Source organism: Betta splendens, chromosome 7 (genome assembly GCF_900634795.4).
Source record: "Betta splendens chromosome 7, fBetSpl5.4, whole genome shotgun sequence".
NCBI lineage: Eukaryota > Metazoa > Chordata > Actinopteri > Anabantiformes > Osphronemidae > Betta > Betta splendens.
In genome coordinates, this window is record NC_040887.2 from 8,758,068 (window position 1) to 8,780,875 (window position 22,808).

Below are 22,808 nucleotides of genomic sequence, written 5' to 3' on the forward strand. Positions count from 1 at the left end.
GCAGGGGAGTCAAGCACCGACTGAACGACCACAGACGACTTTACTCCTACATTTAATAAACACATGAGTTGATGTAAATGTTTTTATTATATGACCCAACACAGCTCTATACAAACGCTAAACTCGGTGGACTTTTTACAGAAGAGGAGAACACGAGCTTCAGGTCCAAGCAGCATAACATGAAATAAACTAAATACCGGTACTGAGACTGAAACCATTTTCAGGGTTTAAGCTGCAGGACAAAATTATTTTAAAACAAACATCTGGACCGTTAGAACCATTAAATGAGCATCATGTCCAAAATACAAATTCTTTGTAAAACATTAAAATATATACACATTTTATGCTTTGTCGCAAAATATTTATAGTATATAAATATGTGCTTTTAACAGTAAGTTTTTTAAAAATAACAAAACCCAATGACTTTTATCTTACAAGATCAAGGTTACCGTTTACAAAAAGGTCACGTGACACCTGGCGCCTGACTGGTATTACATTACAGGTTGTTTGAGATAAATAGAAGAACAATGCTATGTATCAGGCAGGTATGATGTCAGATACCTTCACCGACCACTTCATTCATCAAAGGAAAAGTGCCATAAGAAAACAACTGTATGACTTTTAAAACACAATAACATGAGGTATTTGCAGGTCACAGATGTACAACTTCTTAAGCCCTTTTAAAACCAGTGGAAAGGCAACTGTAATAAAATATATATGTATTTTTTTAAACAAACATTAATGTTCTTGCTGTTAAAGGACTTACAAACTTTCAGACCTGCAGATACCTTGATACAAACATAGGCAACTTATTAGGTGCATTTGTCTTTTGAAGCAGTTTTAACATTTAAACACATTTTTCCTCTGCTTATCCTTTGTCAGAGCCAGTGGAACATGCACTACAACTCACTTATGAACCCAAACTGTCGCTTTCATGCAGGTAGTATCAGTTTTATTAACCTAAGAACTGGGACCCAGGGGTCACAGAGATGTCCTCGTAGGGAGCCCTCTGGTGAAGGCAGACAGCTTGTTGTTTTTTAAGGACCAGAAGAGAGAAGAAAGTGGTTGCAGCCTGCAAGCGAGTGGTGCCCTTACAGAGAGTCTTCAGGCTGAACATGGTGCTACTGTCGCTCTGACTCTGACACACAAACACATACACAACATCATTCTTCATCCTGCCATAAACCTTCTTTACTCTGGCGATAGATTTTATGCTAATAAATGTGTAAACAGTCATTCTGTGGCTTGAACACAGGTTTAACACATACACTGCTATTAATTAATATAATATACATTAATATAAATATTTAAATATTTGTTTTAGGTTCTTACTCTTAAAGTGTTCAGGAGTTTCTTTGCTCGCCTGGTCATTCTCCTCTCCTCAAGTTCCTGACTGTCCAGCATACGCTGCAGGTCAGAAAGAGACTCTGCTTCAGCCAGAGATGCCAGGCACACGTCCAAGGCATTATGGGAAATTATCAACTACCATCTGTCAAACACTGACAGCATGCAGCTTGTCTACAGTGCCTTTTATTATTAGCTCACTTTATTCCACAGAAAAAGGAAACTGACAGATTATAACTTTCTGTCATGTTTTCCATTCTGAATAAGAGAACACCAGCACCTGGCTGTGGGCCAACGTTGACTCTGTCTCCTGTATCGTGAGGGATGAATGGGCAAACATGCTGTCTTCTGAAGGAAGCTCTGGATGAGTGACCTCAAACTCGTTTACATCCTGGCAGGGAATAGATTATAAACCAAAGATAAACAGGTAAAACAGCATCACAATTTATGGTGGCAGAACTGAACTGAAAAACTTACTTGTGTGAAATCTGAGTAAGTCTCATGATGACTGTTCATTTGATCAAGGACTGTCAAACTGGGGCTGTGTGTTATTTCAGCATCAACTGGTGAATCAATTACACTAGTTTTTTCCATGGTGAATGAACTCAGACCCATCTGAACTATACAATACACAAAAACAAGAAACTTAAAAATTTCTGTTAAAAGACATTAGTCTTTATAGAAATACATTTTCACCAGTAATATCTGTTCACCTACCTTCCTGCCTATTGTGACGCATCTGCTCAGTTTCTTCACCAACACCTTGATATTTCACCCGGAAAATACTGTTGACAAAGAGCTGCAAAAGGCAAAATAGATATAATGGTTATTATTGATTATATTACTTATTGGATTGCTAGTTTTAAACATTGCAAAAATTCATTGTACCTCATTTATTTGTGGTGCTATTACAGTGGAACATGGATGTGCAAAGAGTTTGTCTGCACCTCCAGTCTCCTTCCATTGCATTAGCTGCACCGTCGGCGGGGCCATGTCGAAGGGCCCAACCAGATCTGAATAGTCTGAAAGCTGTTCTCTGATGAATTCGTTGGTCAGTTCTTTGGCCTCATCCACAATCAACTTGCGTTTCTGTTTTCCTTTCTTTCTCTCAGAATTTGCTGCAAAGAAACAGTTAAAAACTTACTTACTTACTTTTTTAGATGATTTTGTAAAAATAGGCCATATAGGAGGTACAATGATGTGTGCCGTTCTTATTTCCTCATTATAATCCACAGCAAAAAGATTGTTCAGAATCCTGGAGGCTTTAAGAATAGAGTTTGAGATGTTTTTTGTTTGTGCCTACTGTTGATGGTCACAGGTTCAAGAGCAAAAGCCTCGTCTTCATTAGTAAGCAGGGTGGTCTCATTTAGTGTAGGTGTTTCATCCTCAAGAGGTTCCCCTCCTTCAGCATCTGGGAAACAGAGCTTTTATATAGTAGACCCAATTTTCAATACAAGTATGATGTCTAGTTAAAAAGGCAGGAAACAAAGCTTCAAAACTATATATATTAGTTAGAAATATATTCATTTTCTCACCGTGTTCATTGTTGAGCATAGGATTTTCTGGATTCCCATTTTCAGGTTCTTGTACAATTAGCTCATTGCAAACAGTATGATCACTGGAGTTTGTCAGAAAGTCTACAGGGTCATTCAAATATCAACAATTAATCATCACTTTTATTTCAAGTTAAATAAATTTGAATTTAATGTGGTGAACATTGAGATTTTCCTGAATAAAAGACCTGATGGACTTGCATTATGCACGCTCTAAAAGATAACACAGTTTCAGCAGTATTGGAAATACTCAGATTAAAAAAAAAAAAACAGTGTATTGACCAATTACTGGTAATACCTGTTTTTTTCTAAATCTGAGTATTTCCAATACTAAATGACTACAACTATGCTTTTCAACATGCAACAGAGACATTAGCACATTTAAATTTTGGATATTCTTCAGGATAAAAACTTGAATTAAGCCGATTTTCAACAACTACCAAGCAAATCGAATCCTCTATCCTCGTCACCAAAAGCGTCTCCCTCTTCAGCCAGGCTATGAAAGCTTGCATCTAGTATCCTATTGTGGTCCTGGGAATCCCCTGCAAAACATCATGACAAAAGACAACTAAACTATTTATAGAAGACCAATGTAAAAATCTAAATAAGTTTTTTTGCCAATCATACAAAATTTTCTGGAATAGTAAGAAGCATTGTAATAACATGCTTTGATGAAGTACAGTGCTTACCGATGTCTGCAAAGTTCAAAAAGCCATTTCCAAAATCCTCTTTCAGAGTGATTTCCTCTGATCGACACTGGTTGAGTGAAAAATGGTCCACAACATCTATGTTGCTGGTGACCAGGAAGAAAACATGGCACACATAGTGAATTACTTAAGTTAAATTTAAAGAAACAATTGGTAACACAAAAGTTTTTTTCTCATTACATTTGTGAACAAAACTGATTTTGCCTCTGAAGGTGCAAAGTGACAGAGAGACATCTGTACCTTAGGGGTGGTAGTTGGGTATCAAAGGCCGAGAAATCTTCACTTAAGGTAATTGCTTTTACTGTTGCCTCCAGCCCCTCCTCAGGAAGATCTGTCTGACCTTGTTGAGAGACAGAAAGACTCAAATGTATGTTATTTATGTAAATGAGGATATTAATTTAACTGTAAGCATGTCTTTGTCTCTGTGACAATCAAAGTTATGTATTCTGCCATTGCCATTTAAATAATTGTGAACAAAAGATCAAAATTACCTGGTCTAAATGCTATTCTAATTTTAATGAGAGCATCATTGCAGTCTGCAAGGAGGTACTTTGCTTTTCTGGAGTAGATCCTGACCACACCAAGCAGCAGATGACCAGACGTCCTCAGTCCTATTTTCATCTGCACAGGCAAAAAACGTTACATACATTTGACAATAGTGCTCCTGTGCATCATAACAGAAGGAATTCTAAGGTATGTTTTTACCTTTGGCGAAATTATATCCCTAATTGTCGTTTCCAGGTTACATTCAAACACATGGGCCTTTGTGAGTTTCCTTTCCCAGTGCGCTGCGAGCCATATTTTAGCTAAAGGGCCGCGTTTGGACGTGAAGAGCTGCGTGTAGAACATCATGCTGGAGAGCTAGCGACCACCTGTGACGAGCACAGCAGTGGCGGCGTAAACATCTGCCCCACGCCAGGTAAGTTCGCTTATAAACCCAACTGATGTTACTTAAATGCCGTTAGGCTTGGAATTTGTCTCTAGCTAGCGTTAGCTGTGTTTGCTAGGTGGCAACTTTATGAAACGGTAGTTAAGGCTAATGACTAGTGCTGCGGCGTCAACAGGTTAACATATGAAAACAATTAAACACACTTCATTCTAACGCCTCTAACACTGACCGTAAAACACAGCCTGTCTGATTTAATTAACTTTACATGTGTGGTTTTGGTTTGACATAGGCAGGAAAACTTACCATAACTCTGAAAATGCCGCGGTTTGACACCTGGCGCGCGAGGAATAACGTTTTTCGAAGCAGCAGAGTTGCCAGGTTTGAGCAGATAAACGCAACCATAATACTTATTATTACAAGTTGTCATTCATAGTGTGTGTATTAAAATGTGCTGCTGACTCATATATATTATAACCAAAGCGTACGTCACGTTCAATCCAAACATTTAAGATGTGTACTTTTAATAGTGACTAAATATAACATATTTTTGTGTGCTTTAATCATCACTCGATCAGGCAATGTTTTTTGTTTTTTCTGATATAAATTTTTTCATAAGTGAAAATGAGTTAAGAAGTTGTAGAATTGTATCGCAATCTATTTTTACTGTTTGTTGCCATTTTCTTGATGAAGGAGTAAAGTAAGTAACAGTAAGTAAACTGTGAAGTAAAAACCGCAATTTCGTTTATGATCAAACATCCAACAGTTAGGCATTTTTATACAGTGTAGTATCTATAATAATAATCTATAATAGTAAAGATAATATTATTATATAATAATCTATAATCTATTTTCATATTCTAATTTGAATTAGTTGTGATTCTATTTTTGCGCACCAGAGGGAGCCATGGCATAAGCACCAAATAGAGACACTGACCTGGTTCACAGGCTTCAAGCCTGTATATATTAGTATAATATTAGTATAATATAAATATAAGTATAATTTTTTCTTAAAACTTACTAAGTATTAGTTAAGTTAGTTACTAGAAGATTCTGCTGGAAAAGAATAAATACTAGTGACAAAAATATTTGGATGGCTCAGCCATGTGAAGTTAGTATTATCCATTCATGCATCAATCTGAAAATTTAAAAAAAATCACACTAAAACACCATAGACGAAGACAACACACTTCAGGCTTGTCTTAAAAGTAAGTTTTCGGAGAAGTAATTAATTTGCAGTACATTTCCACAGACAGTTATTTTGAAGTGTGGTCTGTAACACCAAGAAAAAATGGGAGATTGTGTGAGAGCAGGCAACTGTGTTTCCATTAATTAATTTTGTATCTAAGTCAATTCACCATGTACATTTCCTTTGGCTCCCTGCTGGCATGCAATATTTATTAAAACTTCATTGTAATTAAAGAATTACGTCCGTAAAAAATACTTCACTACGTTGGTGTTTATTAGAAACATGCTGTAATGTTTTCTATTTTACATTCTAACATGTAAATTATCTTCAACAGGCTAACAATGTTCAGGCTGTAGCTTCTCTGTCAACACAATTTTAATCGAGGGAGCTCAAAGAAAGAGTCTGACGAAATGTTTTCAGTGTTAAACAGAGAAGTCGCTTTAATGGTTAATTGCTCAGTTCACTGAAGTGGTACTGTATGTAAATTCAGCTTTACAAAACTTATTTAAACAAAAGTTGGGGACATTTTTAAATTTAATAAATCTCATTTGTCAGTGTCAATGATTGACACATTCACGCCCACATAGTTACATGTGTGAGGAGCTTGATCAGAAAAATCAAATGTTGAGCAGCTATTGGATTTGTTTTTGCTCCGTTGGCTCCATATCCAGTATTCGTGTGAAGCCTCTCATAAAGAGTTCAATAACTGCTGTTGCCTCCTTGCCTTCTAGTATTATTGTTATTATTACTAGACTTCAGTGATTGCCTCTAAACCTCCGAACTTGATGAATGTAACCTAAAGTAACCTTTGCTGCTGTTGGTCACGCAAGGTAACAATTAGTAGTTAGAGCATGTGGAAATAGTTATTAAATAAATACATTGTGAATAACGTGTTCCTCTGGGACGGATAGGAAAATAGCTGGCCAAATACACCTGCCCCCTCCCTCCAATCAGGTGCTGATTTCATTTGTATCAGCCTGTTACACACCAACATAGTAATTTTAAGCAGGCACCTCGAGGTGCTGCCAGCGAAGTCAATGCGCTGTTTGGAGGTTGGAATTAGATTGGAAGTTAATTTGAACCTGCTGTGCACTCAAGCGAATGAACAACACGTTGAGATCTGAGAAAATCTAATCACGTAGGTGGTTCATGGAACGATTTGAAACAAAACACTCTGTTAAAGGGTTTTTGACTTGACGTCGGTGCTCATTTACTTTTCTGCTCATATTTTCTCCACGCTATTTGGACATCAGTATATTCAACAGGTTTCATGTTTATAGAATGAAACCAACAACCGTAGCTTCGACTGAAACAGCTCAAAAAAAGCTCTCATTTAAACAGCATGTACTGTATGCACATTCAAGTAAAATTTGCGACAGTATCTTTTAAGTTCTGTTTCACATCCAGATGTAAATACCTGTAAGTCAAAGGCTTAAATGTTTCCAGTCTGTAGCAGACATAAAGTAACTGTAACTTTTTAAAATACTTTTAGAGGGAGTTCATGTTTCACCTGTGTCTCTTTTTCCATGCTTTCTGGTTTCCTGCTCCAGCCCAGATAACTATATTTTGTCCCTGTGATGAACTGGAACCCTGATGTAGATGTATCCTTACTCTCACCCACTGACAGCTGGATCTGGAAAAAGTATGTATGATAAATGATGAATGGTTACGCAGGAAGGGATCATGGGTTCGAATCTCCTCAGAGAGGGGTTGCATCAGGAGGGCGTCCGGCGTAAAAACTTACCAAAAACCAACCAAACGAATCATTCGCTGTGGCGACCTTTGACGGGATAAATCCAAAAGGCGTTACTCAGTTTACAGGAATTACCTAAATAATATTAAATCCAGCCAATGTCAATTGACAATGTGATATAAAATACAACAGGAATCAAATAGGCATCAAAACAGTTCACATTTCTATAGCAAATTTAAAAACAACACAATTTGTTGTTCTGTGATGTCTCCATTGTTTCATTAGAGGAACTCAGCCTGCGGTGCGGCTGGCAGCTTGCTGACTGTCACCTCGCTGTAGCTGGATCTGCTCAGGATGCAGGCAGTCCTCTGGGCCCCGGTCCCATCGCCCTGTGCTGCGCTGTTGGTGCAGTCCACAGAAGCCCTGTAGCCCTCCTGCTGTCCGTTAGACAGGCGCGTGGAGATGCTCGTGTCCTTGTTGCGCTGTGACGCGGATGCAAAATGTTCTCTGGGCTCTGAGCGGGGACTCCCCCTGTGGATCCGTACGCGTAACAGAGCCGTGTCTTTGTAGAGACACTCGCGAAAGTTGGGCTTGCACAGCAGGTAGACGATGGGGTTGTAGGCGGTGGAAGACTTGGCGAACATGGCAGCCGCCGCGAACGCCGCAGGAGGAACCCGGGCGGCGTCTCCGAAAGCAGCCCACATGGCTACGGCAGCGTACGGGGTCCAGGCGCCCAGGAAGCCTATGCACACGGCTACGGACAGCTGTGGAGGAGAGGCGTTCACACGTTCACGGACAAACACAAGCAAGGGAACGCACAACATGGAGAAGATGCGTTCAAAGGCCTCACTCATGACCCACTCGTACCCTCTGACCTTAACAATGAGAGCGTGTGCATTGGCGGCCTTGGTCTGCGGCGACACGTGCTGTTGGACGGCCTGGCGCGACCCCCGCACCGTCAGCAGAATGAAGGCGTAGGAGAGGAAGATGACGGCGCCGGGCAGCGCGTAGCAGAAGACGAAGAGGCAGACGATGTAGGACCGGGCCAGCAGCTCGCGGTTGGGCGCGTGCCAGTCGATGCAGCAGGCCGTGCCGTAGGGTTCGGGGCCGTAGCGCCCCCAGCGCGCCAAGGGTCCCGCGGCGAACACGGACGCGTAGCACCACACGGCAGCCACCAGGACACGGGCGTGGGACGAGGAGAACCTGTTGCCTGATCAGACAGGAGACACACAGACACAACGTCCGCCTGTTGGGATTGTGTTCACCCTCGTGATGGGACCTGCGGCGATGATTGGCGCTCGTCCCCTCACCGTGCTGTGGGAAGCAGACTTTAAGGCAGCAGACCAGCGAGAGCGCCGTGAGATTGGTGAGGCTGCAGAGCCCAAACAGCACTCCACACATGGCGTAGAGCTGGCAGGTGACCTCTCCAAACAGCCACCTGGTGCACAGATGAGGAAAAAAGACGGAAGCGCTAGGGCTGATGATGAATATGAGATCAGGTCAATTTTCAATCCAAACATAAGACGCCGTTGGTGTCAATAGTTGTCAGATGGAGGAATTCCCAGCAGTTAGTCATCATAAAACAAGAGCAGAATGGGAAGTACCTGTGTGAAAACGCTGAGGGTATCGCCAGCGGGAATAAAGACAGCGTCATTCCAAGGTCGCTGATGGAGAGGTTGATGATGAAGAACTCCGCCGGCTTCAGGCTCGACCTCTTGTGATGCGCAACCAGCAGCAGAACGCAGTTTCCCGTCAGAGAGAGGACACCTGTAAAAGGAGGAGGGCTGAGCATCTGCGCCTGGGGGAGTTGTCTCCTCGGTCAGGGGTCGCAGGACTTACAAAACACGCTATAGAGGGAACCCATGAAGATGTCGTGCTCCTTGGGGATGGTGGAGGCGAACGCAGCAGACGTGTCCGAAGCGTTTCCCATCTGAAATGTTGTCCACACGCACAAGTTTAGTCGTGAAGTGATGCTCCAATTGACGAATTCGCACAAACTCAATGCCCCGCTGATGATAACGGCGCTAAAGAGAGCAAATGTGTTGTCGAAGCCACTTCCTTCACACCGATTAACATTTCTGCACGTGTTGTCTGCAGCTCAAGTTTCACACAGTGTTTCCACCGGGATCAGATTCTTGAGTAAATGAAAAATTCTTTTAATAATAAATAATCCAGCAAATTGAATATAGTATAAACAGAACTGGCAGAAGGATCACAGAATCACTCTGTCTGTGTAAAAACAGACACATTGTGATGCTAAACAGGTTAAGCAATTAAATAAATTCTTTATAATATGAGCTGTTGTTCGGTTTGTTATCATCCAGTATTTGCAAACACCATGATCATTGTTATTCACAGCATCACATTTCTAGAAAGAAAACTAAAGAATAAAATGGAAATGAGGAGCAATACGCAGCTTCCACAGACTGCAGAGGCGACTTACTGTAGTGCTTAAGCAATGCACCGGATGAATAACAAGGCCCATTACTATTCAATTCAGCGTGCCAGCAAATGATGAAAAGTCCAGTCAGTCTGAGTGGATTAGACGCAGCCGAGTAAGTAGTTCTGATCAGTGTGAGAGCAAACGAATCCAAGTGGTGTCAGCGCATGCAGGATTCAGTCTCTTAAAAATATTCCCAGCTAGAAGAGCTTACAGGAATCAGTCAGCCGACGCTGGTTCATCAGTTTTAACAGCATTAATATGCACCTTGGTAGATTTTATGATGATTAAAGTGGCCATATTATACTTGATTAAATGTTTTTAATGTATTCATGGGCTGATACAGAATTATATGATTTGATTTGATTATATATGACAGCTCCACAAACTGGTTTAAGTTGTTGTATGGTTGTTATTCTAAAACATTTGACTGCTACCTGTATATGTATGTTCTTTATAAAAAAAATGTCTTCAGGATGGCTGATATGTTACCGCCTTTAAGCCTGGGCAGCTCTTCTGTTCAGCTTTGATTCATCACACGCCTCTGCAGTGACACCGACCTCCAGATGCCGATGGACCGTAGGAGATGAACTATTTTACCTGCTGTACTCCATCATTCTATCGCTGATGCTCACTTGCACCTCACCCTCTCCTTGACCTACTTTCCCAAGCGTGCTGTGTCTGTGCAGGCATTCTGACTCCTCACTAAGGAGACGGTCTGAACTGATCTGTGTGCAGCTTACTGCTGCGCCCAGTGTGACGAGTGTCATCAAAATCCTGAGATGTACTGGATGCAAAGTGAAACTGGGACTGTCACTCATAACAATTTATTGTCTAGGGCCAGAGGAGATAAGCAGCCATTTAAAAGCTGACAGGCATGTCAACAGTGAGGGGACATGTGTCCTTGAGTTTATTAGAAGTGACAATTACAACGTCTGCCCCGTTTTGATTTAATATCTGACACCTAATATAATAAAAACCCTTGAACATTCATAAATGGAATAAAATTATAATTTCTCATAAAATTATGTTTGATTTTTCCATAATATATTTCAAATGAGTCCTTTTTAAAGCACATAGGCGTGCTGTGTGGCATTTCCCTCAGGGCTTTTGGAGACCAATGTGAATAGACTTTGTTCACCCTCACCTCCTCCTGTGAGTCTGACTGACAGTGACAAGCGACGGCAACAAAGCACAACATTTACCCTGTGTTTTAGCCGCACGAGTGGTCGGAGGCTATTGTGTTTTAGAACAAGCTGTGGTTATTAAATACTATCCCATATCTGCGTGTGTGTGTGGGGGGGTCACATGGTGTGACTGGCACCTCGTACGACGTGCCAGTCACTGCAGATGCCCACTGCTCGTCTCCTGACCCTCCCTGCTCCGCACGCTGCTGGTGACAGGTGCGTTCAGCCCGTCACAAGCTGCTGCCGTGAAAACAAGCCATGCAGTAGCTGCAGCTGTACAGGTGTTAGGCTTTGGGCAAAATCTGCATCTGTCAGGAAGAAAATCAACTTTAAATAATAATAATATATAGAACATCCAGCTTTAAAAGTGTTTTTTGTCTGATCCATAAGCCCATATAAAGAACATCAGCTACTGATAATGCAGAATACATAAATTTACTAACACAATTGTACTGTCCAAGTAAACCATGTCATCATTACCCCACCTCCACAGCTTCCGCTCCGTGACAGTCATTACATGACAGGCCGAGCATCTGAGTGACAATGATGGACAAACCTCATGACCCAGATGTTCAACCGAAGGTCACTGAGTTTGTTAAATAGTGCTTGTATCAATAGAAAACATTCTCTGTCACTGTCAACTCGCATCGATTTTCTCTTGTGTGGCCACAGTGAGAACACGTGTGTTGTTGTTGGTCTTGTCTGTGCAGCCAACAACAATTCGCCGTACGCTACATGTCCAGTGTAGTCATGGACATGGTCAGTCCCATCTACAGACGATGATGTCACTTCTAATCCTAACAGAGACCACACAAGGGGCCAGACGTACTTCCCTTCGTCTCTAGAGGATCATAGACATGTCAAACCAGCCAAAAGTAAAGAGGAAGAGGACCAGAATTAAAGTTTGTGTCTCTGCTTTTTCATCATCAGCGCTTCCTTTCTTGATTTTGTCTAATAACATGACGTTTGCCTCTCTGCTTACCTTTCAGGCGTGACTTGTCCTTGGTAAAACTCATGGAGACCAGGTGGAGCCTTCCAGCCGCCGCGACGCAGACAGAGACCAACAGGCTGACGGACAGACGCAGATCTAGACCGGAGTCAGTCTGGGAAAAGTGTCCTTCTCATCAGGCACACACACACACACACACACACACACACACACATATACATCATTCCTCACACACCATACACATGATTCCCCACACACGTGGAAACACCCCTCTCATGCTACGTATGCTCCCATCATGACTGTGGAGACGCTCTGAGCTCCACTCATGTAGAATGAAAATACCCTAGTGACGGCAGGCCAGTCAGGGAGAGAGAGAGAGAGAGGGAGGGAGACAGAGAGAGGGAGAGAGAAAGAGAATACTGGCGAGCTCTGAGAGTCACTGATGACTCAAAGTACCACTCCCTACCTTATTTTCTCCATCCATCCTATTTCCTGATTTCCTCCTTTTGCAAAGCTCTCTAGATCTTTTTGACACCGTTGCATCAACAGCAATGAGCTTTTATTCAGCTGTCCAAAATGACAGGCACGGAGCCTGCATACGTGTAGCCCAGTCCTGGCGGCGAGCACCTGAAGCGCTGTGTCATCCTGTTTTATCAGACCCACCCATGCGGTTTGCTGGTGGAGCTCTGCCCATGCTGACAGTCATACGAAGCTGCTTAGGGCGACGCCGACTCGCTGAGAACGCAGCGCTGTCATGTTCCGGTCCTTCTCTGGGCTCACGTGGACACGTTTAGGTGACCTTAGTGTCACACTGTGCGCCTCTGTGGCACGAAGTCCATTTACTTATCTTAGGCGACAGCATGCAGGAAGTAATGAGAGGAAATTATGAGCGACTCACGTTGAACGAGTGCAGTCGCTTCCCTTCAGCTGGAAAAGACGTGGCAGGCGGCCATTATGGTATAAGTCAGCTAATCATCCACTATGCTGCTAAATGTCTGACATTCATGGTACCCAGAGGATGAACCCTACCTCTAATGCAGCAACTTTTCATCTTGTTCCATTGGAAATTGATCACAAACCCATCACTTGGTTTCGTGACTCAAGAAAAGCAGAGATCCCAAGAGTCAGTCGCTCATGAGGACAAGCAGCCGATTAACCTTGCTCAAAGTCAGCTGAAGGAGATGAGCAGCGCACAGAACGGGCCGAGCCAACGTCCTTCGGCATCCTTTCAGCGCATTACCATTATCTGTAGACGTTTCATAGGACAAAGGAGCAGGATCACAAAGCCCATTACATCAGAGTGTCTGTTTTATTGCTTTCACTTTTAAACGGAAGAACATTAATGAAAGTAATGTGTTATCTTATTCTGCATTATGTATTAAACTATTCTTTACAAGAAACACCATCAGTGGCTACTACAGTATTGGAAAGTCTAATAAGCCTTTGTCTAACAACACTACAGTATGCTGTATATGTGCATGAACCCATTTTATTTCTGTTTTTCGTCTCATACTACTAATTTCTACTTTGAGAACTGGTGAAATTAATTTCTGGCAAGAACCCACCTTTAATAAGCGAAACACAAGGAGGCATTTAAAAAATATCTTGATTATGTATATTTGCCTTCATATTCCTCCAGTTATTATTATTACTATTACTTTTAGGTTTCTTAATGCAGCACAGAGGAGAAACGCTCCCAGCTTTACACGTTAAGGCCTCTTGAGAAGGGTCAGCTCCTGTCAATCAATGATTTAAGGTGAGGCTCCCCTGGGCTCACTCGTGTGTGGGCCAACTGTAATCAACGCGCTCTGTTCTCTGACCATCACTGTAATGAGGGCGAGAGCTCTCCTCTCACCTTAAGTATCTGCAGAGGACGTCAGGCACATTTCAGCGTTTAGCCAAACATACCATGTCGTCCGTCTGTGCCAGCGCTGCCTTCTGCCGTTTGGGCCTCGTCTGGTGACAGTCTGAGCTCGGAGCATAACTCATAATCAGATCCACGAGTGAGCAGTGAAGAGACTCACATTCGCCGGAGCCTTGACGCGGCCGCTTCCGTCAGAGTGCCTGGTTGGAAACAAACATGATTAATGGCTTGTTGTCTGCTTCTGTGCGAGGTGTAAACTCAAAGGGGACGTGTGGAATGCAGCCAGCAAATTAGGAAGCCCACACACTGGCAGATGTGAGGGAGCCCTGAAATAATGAGGGACCTATGAAATGCAGGAGGGACCAAGGTTTTTTTATTCAGATATATCATGTGTCTGTAAAATACTGTAGCTCTCGTCCTCTCGCTTTCTGGATGTGCATGAACGGCATCATTGCCACCAGCTGATTTATTTTTCTGCCTTGAGATTGGTCCATTACTTATGTCGTCCAAAGTGAATGTGGGAGCTGTGTATCCTTTCTGTCTGCCCTCCCTGTCTCATTCCCTCCCGTGGCGTTTTCATTCTCTCAGTTATTATTCAGCCCAAGCTGCAGCACTTTTGCAGGACACCGGGTTCGTCTCCCACATTGCCGATGTTGTAATGGTTGTTTTTCCAATGGAGAAAGAAAACTAATAGGAAAAGGTCATTAGCAAGGTCATTTATTGCCTTTATTGAAGTACCCAGTGACAACTTGGCTCATGAAGCTGGACTAAAAGTGGATGACGTAGCTGCATTCACCTTGGCAATAATACAAGTCTGTCTTTTCTTGTAATAAGTCAAATTAAATGATTCAGCGTTTTTGGATGCAATGTACATACATGGTTAATAATAGTGACTCTTATTGCAAACCTTGCTAGTCAATAGTATTAATGCTTCTCTACTGCCACCTGCTGGTTTGCAACAATTTTGCATCAACACTTGTCACTTGAACAAGTAAAATATAATCATATATATATATATATATATATAAATCATATACTCAAAATCATATAATGTTTTTTCACTTGCATGAAAACCTCTAATAATTAAGCAGACATCATCAGTAAGTAAAAATGTTTATTGGATCATAAATGTGTGAAATGCAACTGTATATACATATATATCATAATGTGGGACACGTTATGCAGGATTACAAATAGAAAAGAAATTTATGCTAAAAAACTATAACATCTCAACTAATTGTAGTCTAGAAAAGTGAAAAATCTGTACAAAAACGTAGACATGTAAACAACACGTACAGTACACGAGGAACGTTTGCAGGCTTAGGCGTAACAGTCTGTCGGCTCAAAGTGATGGCACATTACAGGAAACGCTTACTGTGGCAACTTCATTCTACTTTTACATGTGCAGTCAGGAATAGCTGCCATTTGTTTTCTCTCATGCTGTCAGGAAACAAAATCATCTTTATGTCAGTGCAGGTTTTAAACCTTAAATCATCCCATGAGGTTTTAGTGGACCTCACTACACCTGATATTTTACCTTTTCACCCAAAACACTTGCATGATCTGAATTACTTCCGAGCGAAGGTGTCGCCTCGGCCCGGCTCCGCCTCCAGCGCCGCCTCCAGCTCCAAACTGGCCCCTGTTGGTTCCGCTTTGGCGCTGCAGTTCCTGAGTTCGTTCCTCAGCTCGGACAGCTGCTGAGCGTGGCTGAACAGCGTCCCGTTCACCTGCGCCATCAGCCCGTGTGACTGTTTCTCCAGCTCCTCCCTGATTCCCTCCAGGTCTTCTGCCAAGTAATTCAGGCCTTGGCAGCGGCCCTCCACGGCGGCGACGCGCCCCCCCACCTCCGTCACCTCTTTCTGGACCCCCATAGCCGCGCTCTGGCAGCCCCGGACCTCCTCCGCCAGCCGCCGCTTCACGTCCTGCAGCTCCCCCTTCAGTCGGGCCAGCCTGCGGTCGCCCGCCCCCAGCATGGACGCCTGGTGCCCCACCAGCTGGACCACGCCCTTCATCTGCTGGGCCAGACGGGCCTCCCTCTCGTGCCAGGAGCTGTTTGCCTGCCCCACCTTGTGGATGACCGCCCCCAGGGAGCTCTGAAGGCCCCTCAGGGTGCGGTTGACCGAGCGGAAGTTGAACCTGAGGATGGTGAGCTCTCCGCTGTCGTGGTCCTGCTGCTGCCGGAGGGCCAGACGCTGCAGGACCCCCTGAAGCGTGACGTTAAGCGTGTCCAGGCGCTCTCCCTGCACGTGCAGCGCCTGCCTCACGTCCGGCCATTCTGCCGGGTCCCTCTGGACGTCAGGTGGGGTTTGGGTTGAGGAACAGGAGGAGGAGCAGAGAACCTCAAGGCCGCTCAGATGCTTCTGAATGCTGTCCACGTCCACCTTCAGTTTTCCCCTGAGCGACTGCAGCTCTGTCTCCAGGGCAGGGACTGCGTGACCCTCCAGCAGAGTGGGGGCACTGCTGTTCCCCAGCTCCTCTAAGGTCACGAGTAAACGACCCTCCAGAGCCGCTAGCTTGGCCTCCAGCCTGCTCTCCAGGCCCTGTCCTGTCTGCCCGCTCACATTAAGCTTGTCTTCTAAATACCCCAGACGCCCCTCCAGTATCCCCTCTATGTGGTCCTTGTGTCCCCCCAGCTCCACTCTCAGGTGACCCTGGGACTGGTTGATACCTGCCACTGACGTCTCCAGCTGCTGCACCCTCTCAATCAGCCCGTCCATTCTGCCACAGCAGGTTCCCGCCGTCTTTAACCCATGGATTTGAGCTTGGACGTCTCTCAGCTCCGCTCTCAAGTCTGTGGTGCTTCCCTGCAGGGCGTCCTCCATCTGCTGCCGTCCTTCGCCCTGCTCCCTCTGGCACTGGCGCCGCACGTCGCCGGCCTTCTCCTCGCATCGGCCCCGCGCGCTCTCCACTCGCTTCTCAACGCCGCCGAGGACGTCCGCCCGCTGAGCGCTGAGCTTCTCATCTATCATCTTCATCATCATCGTCTCCGTGGCCGTCGGGGCACTTCCCTCAAGGCGCCCGGTGGAGTTCATTCCCGCTCCCTCGCCGTTCGACATCTTCTTCAGTGTCCCGTCGTGTCCCATCACCATCGCTTTGAGCTTGTGAAACTCCGCCGTTTTGACCCGCAGCTCCGTCTTGAGCTCCCCTATCTTTCCATTAAGGTCCGTAAGATCTGGAAACACGTTTGTGCCGTCGAGGCCCTCTGTTTGAGGGTCTCCTCCGGGAATCTCCACAAACCCAACGGTGGATGAACTGGAGGCGACGACGGGAGCCGGCATGGGACCAGGAGCAGCGGAGAGGAGCGCTGACAGCATCCTGTTGGCGTCCTCTCTGAGCGAGGCTCGTAGGCTTTGCTCCAGGCCGTTCACCGTCGCCCTGAGCGTCTCCAGACCCTGGTTTAGACGCCTCACATCCTCCTCCATTCGATATATTCTTTCCTCTGTTTCACTGTCGAGAGCCCGCTCTGAAGAGAGGAGGACGAATGCTGTAAATGTTTTGAACGTTCACTTGTGAACACTGTGTAATTGCACTGAGGCAGGACTCACCTGTGCGCTCACCCTCATGCTGTTCACCCTCATGCTGTTCACCCTCATGCTGTTCACCCCCTGAGGGAGGAGGAGGGGCTCCGTCCAGCGTTTGTTCCTCGGGTCCTTGGCTCGGCTCATTCTCGTGCCCCGGTTCTTGCTCGTGTTCTTCGCTGTGGTCCGTGAGTTGTGGCTCCTGGTGCTCTGGTGAAACCTCTGACTCAGATGGATAAGGCTCAAAGTGGGTTACTGGGTAGGAGGGCTCATGCATTGGGTAGGCTTTAAAGCCGCCGACTGGAGGTCCTTTGGGTCTCATCCACGGGACGGCTTTCACAGCCATTTTAATGGGTGGGCCCTTCAACATGGGACCTTTGTAGTGTGGCCCCTTAAACTGTGGGCCTTTCATCGGGGGGCCTTTAAAAGGCGGCATCGACTTCATGGGGTGTTGGTAAACTGGAGGTCCGTCCATGCAGTCGTAACCAGAGAACCCGGGACAACAACGCCACTCCAGCTCTGTGACCGTTTTATGTGCCACCTTGTAGACTGGTTTGTACAGCTGCCGGTACCTGAGGGGGGAGCAAACACACATGGGTCTCTAGAAGGAACAGTGATAGGAGTCGCTTATAGCCAATGTGATGATGATGATAGAATCTGAACTTACAGCAGCGTGGGGCATTTTTTACCCCAGGAACACTTGCTGTTGTACTCAGCTTTGACATAGGGCGCCACGCCGTCCTGCACCGTGAAGGAAAGTGTCTTTTCAACGACGTAAGCGCAGTGGTTCCTGTAAGAGAAGGGATGCAATTAGATATAATTACACGTTAGCCTCAGGATTTAAAGCAGGGCTGACGCGTAACTTACTTGTGTCGGCTGGTGGGTTTCCCCAGCTCAAGATGCTGCCCTTTATACGGGCTGAACGGGAATGGTCGGTAAAACTTGGCTTCAACCAGTGACAAAAATAGAGGCATAATCACAAAAGGACTCAGAGCCGCCACAAAATGCATCCTCGGATATTTATTTTAAAAAGGCGGTCTGAAAAAAGAAAAAGGCATAAGAACTGGTGTGGAGCGGGCTGCGTCCTGTGGAGGTTCTCCCTGGTGCTGGCGCCGCGTGCTGTGGGCTCCGTTAGAGTGACAACAGCCCACTGTGACTGTGGACAAGTGCACAGGCCACTAATAGAGCTCCGCTGACGCCATCTGCATAGCTCCTCCCACTCAGGCGCCTCCGACTAACACGAGTGTGAGAACCCTCACCTTCACACATTGTGCTGTTCACGTCTTACTCTGTGGCAGAAAAATCTGGCGTCTATGATTCATTCATTCTCATGTGAAGGCTCACGGGCACTTTCCCCACTGTGACATCATCAAACCAGAGGGAAACCCTGCATCACCGCCTCAGCTTAGTTCCACGAGGCCTCCGTTTTATCAGCTTGGGTTATGATTTACTGACAGAGACTCTAAGAACACAGAATTGTCTTTTTGACAGACTCAGACCACAGCTGAGATGACTGTGCTGGTTTGGCCGGAGTGGCAGCTTCTCGAGTCCCTTCCTTCACACGTGCACTCTAACGCAGCCTGGAGCCCGAGCTAACAGCAAACCTCCAGTGAGTGGAACAAATAGAAACAGGCTGTGTTTGTGTGCGGAGGCCGTCGCAGTCCACACCCAGACCTCCGCCCGCCCGGCCCACGCAGACCCACTCCTCCGCTCACAACACGCCTTTGTGCGGCCCGTTTGGCCTGAAGGTTATTAGCACAGACCTCCGTGTGCCAGCAATGGGCTGCATTTCAGTCATATGCGCTCATTAGAATCAACTGAAGCGCAGTGTGTAGGACAAGACACGGCGCCTTCCCGGCGCTCCGTACGGGGGCACGGCGTGTGCCGGCGCTGTCGGACCCTCGTCGTAGAACCCAGATTCACTCGGCGTGAATCTGGTTTGAACTTGGTTTGAGCATTTCAAATGATTTCCTTTCTGCAGCTTCAGGCTTGTTATTAATCCCAGCGGCGATGCTCGCAGGCAGTGACCCCTCAGTGCGACCCACCATTTTATTTATTTTCTCCATGTGAACGCACGGACCGGCACAAACCTGTGCCGCTGCCATTGTAACGTGGCCTCGTTCTGAACAGGACCAACATTGTGCCCATTATCCAGCTGTGAGATCTTTTGATTGACCTTTCTCCCATTTCCTGTATCCTGTTTGTGCCAGGTCCCACCTGTTTTACCTGGAAACACCCTGCCGCGCTACACATTCTCTGTGAGCTCTCATTGTATCCCGTGGAACGCGTGGCGGGGTCCCGACCTTTCTGCCCCCGTGGAACAAGTGCAGCTTTATTCTGAGGGGCGGCAGCGACTCCACCCAGGCTTTTTCCTTGAGTGGCATCTCACAGTTGCGGCTGTTCCGGCTCTCGCCGGCCCGGCCGTCGTGACGCCTACGTCAGGCTGGAGTTGTCGGGGAGCCTTTCCACATTTCCACATTAGCGCCGCGTGCTTATGAAAACAGAGCCCTCTCATAGGAGCCTGTGCAACAAGCGGGGGACATTTGTGTTTATGCCCTTTGTCCGGTGTCTGTTCGGCTTTAACGCCAATGATACAAATTCCAAACTGGCCTGTAAATCTCTTCGCGTGTGCCTCCAAGTCTGACTGGTGTGTGTGGCTTCTAAAGTAAATGTGCACAGCAATTGATATGACATTCACAGAAGAACAAAATGGACAAATAATCTTTTTATGCTAAATCAAAACCAAATCAATTTCATGAGCCTGACTAAAGCTTTTACTATTTAATTCCCATGACTTTCTAATGCTACATCTCCATTTAGGGTAAGAGTTCATTGGATTTAATCCCACTAGGAGCTTCCATTGTTGTCATGAATGACTGACGGTTAAGTTAACCTGTTTTGTGGTATTGTTTGTTTAAAGGGGGCTGTAGTTGATCCAGGGTTCACAGCCATGTTCAAGAACAAACAATAACACGGAACAGGTTAACTTAATCATCAGTCATTGTGTGGACCATGTTTCTGTTGCTGGTGCCGTCACAATTTTTTTCTAGGATTTTTTCTTTGATCGTTCTCATTCATTCGAATCTCATATGAGACATATCTGCATTATTTATTTTTCTATTTAAACATGAATATTTTCGGAGGCATCACCACCTCACTGAAGCCAATGAATAGAACCAACGTTGTCCTGAACAAATACACCTTTAGATGCCACATGTCACACATCAGCCAAGAATGTGAAGTTCAGTGTGTTTGTTGTGTCCAGACTCGTGGCAGTGTGTACACATCTGGACACAGCTTACACACACACACACACACCATACAAATGAATCAAGACTAAAGAGAACTGTTTGAGTCCACACAGGTCCATCCCACTTTTAAACCTTTTAACCTCTTTTTAAACTTATTGTCCACATTCTTTATTCTTTGCTTGTTTTTTTCACAATTGAACCTTTATTCTTACATATATTGTATTCTTGCTACAATATGCCTGTTTATTCCCAAACTATTTAATCTTTAAATGTATAGAGTTAAGTTTCCTTTACTCTGACCTTAGTTAATACCAGGATGATTAATTACTTCTACTGTGTATTTATACACAGATTGCTTTGGATTCAGGAAAATATGTTTGTTCACATGTTATTTTTACTGCAAGAATAGAACGTGTCAGCATTTTTGTTTGTTCAGCGCGTTTGATATGACACAAGTGCATGTTGGGGCAGAACACCGCCCCCTTGTGCTGACGGATGGTGTAGATGCGAAGGCAAACTACACAGTACAGTATTAAAACCAACACCACGGTTTCAATCCCCTTTCTGCCAAATGTATTTATTCTTATCTCATAGGAAAATGCCCAAGTTATTACTGATCATTGCGTTATGTTTATGTTTAATGTATCTTTTTATAGTATGGACTTAAATAAGATGAAAACTGAAGATGATTTTATGATTCACTCTGAAACAATTGATGAAAGGAAATCCTTAAACATTAAAACAAAAGGCAGCTGCTCAGTGTAAACCTCAAATGTACACTATTAATATCTGAGGCTCTTTGATGTTTTCCCCTGTGAAAACTACTAATTCAAGCTGTCCCTTTCATCTTGTAGCGCTCTAACCAGGCCAAATGTGTCCATGCAAGTGGAAGAGCAGCCCCAATGTCCCAGTCTCCGTTTCCTCAGAACCATCTGCAGGAACCGCTCATCCCACACCCCTCCAATTAAACTCTAACCAGTCCGCTGGGTGTACGATCCCACATGCTGTTTGTGGTGCTGCTAGGATAAACTACATTGTGGCTCTCTGACCACTGATTTACAGAAAAGGAGAAAGCCATCAATGTAATTACCATCCGTTCAGCCAGTGGTTGTGGGACGACGCACCAGAATATTTTGCAGATGTTGTTGTCAAATGTGGAGTCAATTCAAATCAACTTCCTTCATATTGATATAAAAAGTGAGCTGGTAGTCCTGCCTTGTACTCGCTCTTGGAATAGAAAATAATTCTGTTTGCATTTAAACCAAAAATGGTAGTAACATTTCTTCTTATGTTGTAGGATGCAGTAGTAAAAACAATAACTGTATCTTTAGCTGGTTATGAATATGAACAACAACAAATATTTGCTTTTGGAGAGTCCAGACAAACATCTGTGTTCATCCTTCAGTGCACGTGAGACACGAGAACACCTGCACGTTTCACCGGACGGGTTATAATATAATGCCCTGTTTAATACGCTGGATTTTGCCTTGATCTTTTAATTCAAATGAACTAACTTTAATTATCACACCTGCATAATCCGTCTCCAGAGGACAGCGATGTACAGAATTGGTTCCAGTTTGACAGCGTAAATAGCTGCAGTGTTAGACATTTCAGAGCGTTTTTTAGATTAAAGAACTGAGAAACCAGAACAGTCTGATAGAAAAGTATGAAATATTTATATATGTACAGATGAGAATCACAAAATGTAGTCCAGAATCATAAGGCCAATGCTTTAGAGACAATCAGCTCGCCCTCTTTTCCAACAGACCTTTTTAGTTTTTAGTCTGTGGCACTAGTAGTTATAACTAGCTGCCTATAGAGTGATATACAGTTGTATAGTGTGATATACAGCACAGGGTGAAATGTAATGTGTGCAAAAAGAGAGCTGCAAAAACTAAAGTCCTCCAACTTCAGCATCATTGAAAATCTGCTGTATGTGACGCTCATGAGCGTGATGAGTGTAAGACAGGCTTAAATATTTGAAAACTTCCAGTGATCTAGAGGAAGACTTGAAAGTTTCTCCTTCTGACAGGAAGCCTCTGCCAGCTGTGATATCCGCCAACGGGGAACCACCGATTCAGTGGGGGGCCAGAAGTTTAACTCAATAACTGTTTGATATTTTGCATTTTTTTAATGTGATGTAATAAAAAGTAACAGTGCATTAAATTGAAGATCGTCTCATTTTGATGTTGCTGGAGGGGCTGAGCCCCTCCACCAGCCACTTCAG

At 44.6% G+C, this 22,808-nt stretch overlaps 3 protein-coding genes and 1 long non-coding RNA gene across 6 annotated transcripts; 1 reads left to right on the plus strand and 3 right to left on the minus strand.

Moving 5' to 3' along the window:
- Positions 1–68: 68 nt before the first annotated feature.
- Positions 69–4,456, minus strand: rad21l1 (RAD21 cohesin complex component like 1). Its single transcript, XM_029155845.3, has 13 exons — positions 4,310–4,456; positions 4,096–4,225; positions 3,845–3,944; positions 3,587–3,690; positions 3,338–3,439; positions 2,880–2,981; positions 2,648–2,755; positions 2,233–2,462; positions 2,062–2,143; positions 1,822–1,964; positions 1,625–1,735; positions 1,333–1,407; positions 69–1,138 (listed from the first exon to the last, which is right to left on the minus strand). Exons 1-13 carry the CDS (start codon positions 4,454–4,456, stop codon positions 956–958), a joined length of 1,617 nt encoding a protein of 538 aa, XP_029011678.1. The 3' UTR covers positions 69–955.
- Positions 4,390–22,602, plus strand: LOC114858515 (uncharacterized). 3 transcript variants are annotated; one of them, XR_008695078.1, is made up of 6 exons: positions 4,390–4,523; positions 7,230–7,321; positions 11,804–11,901; positions 11,989–12,096; positions 18,822–18,939; positions 19,541–21,412. It is a non-coding gene; the product is annotated as an uncharacterized LOC114858515 (long non-coding RNA). The 3 variants fall into 3 exon arrangements; XR_008695077.1 differs by lacking the exons at positions 18,822–18,939; positions 19,541–21,412 and adding an exon at positions 21,436–22,602; XR_003786398.3 differs by lacking the exon at positions 18,822–18,939.
- On the minus strand, positions 7,315–12,639 carry opn7d (opsin 7, group member d). Its single transcript, XM_041071409.2, has 7 exons — positions 12,415–12,639; positions 11,982–12,116; positions 9,212–9,302; positions 8,977–9,139; positions 8,683–8,810; positions 8,248–8,582; positions 7,315–8,136 (listed from the first exon to the last, which is right to left on the minus strand). The coding sequence occupies exons 3-7, from the start codon at positions 9,300–9,302 to the stop codon at positions 7,654–7,656; spliced, it is 1,200 nt and encodes a 399-aa protein (XP_040927343.1). The 5' UTR covers positions 11,982–12,116; positions 12,415–12,639; the 3' UTR covers positions 7,315–7,653.
- Positions 14,910–19,542, minus strand: emilin3a (elastin microfibril interfacer 3a). The gene is made up of 4 exons (XM_029155831.3): positions 18,198–19,542; positions 17,998–18,120; positions 17,358–17,902; positions 14,910–17,275 (listed from the first exon to the last, which is right to left on the minus strand). The coding sequence occupies exons 1-4, from the start codon at positions 18,338–18,340 to the stop codon at positions 15,381–15,383; spliced, it is 2,706 nt and encodes a 901-aa protein (XP_029011664.1). The 5' UTR covers positions 18,341–19,542; the 3' UTR covers positions 14,910–15,380.
- Positions 22,603–22,808: the final 206 nt, after the last annotated feature.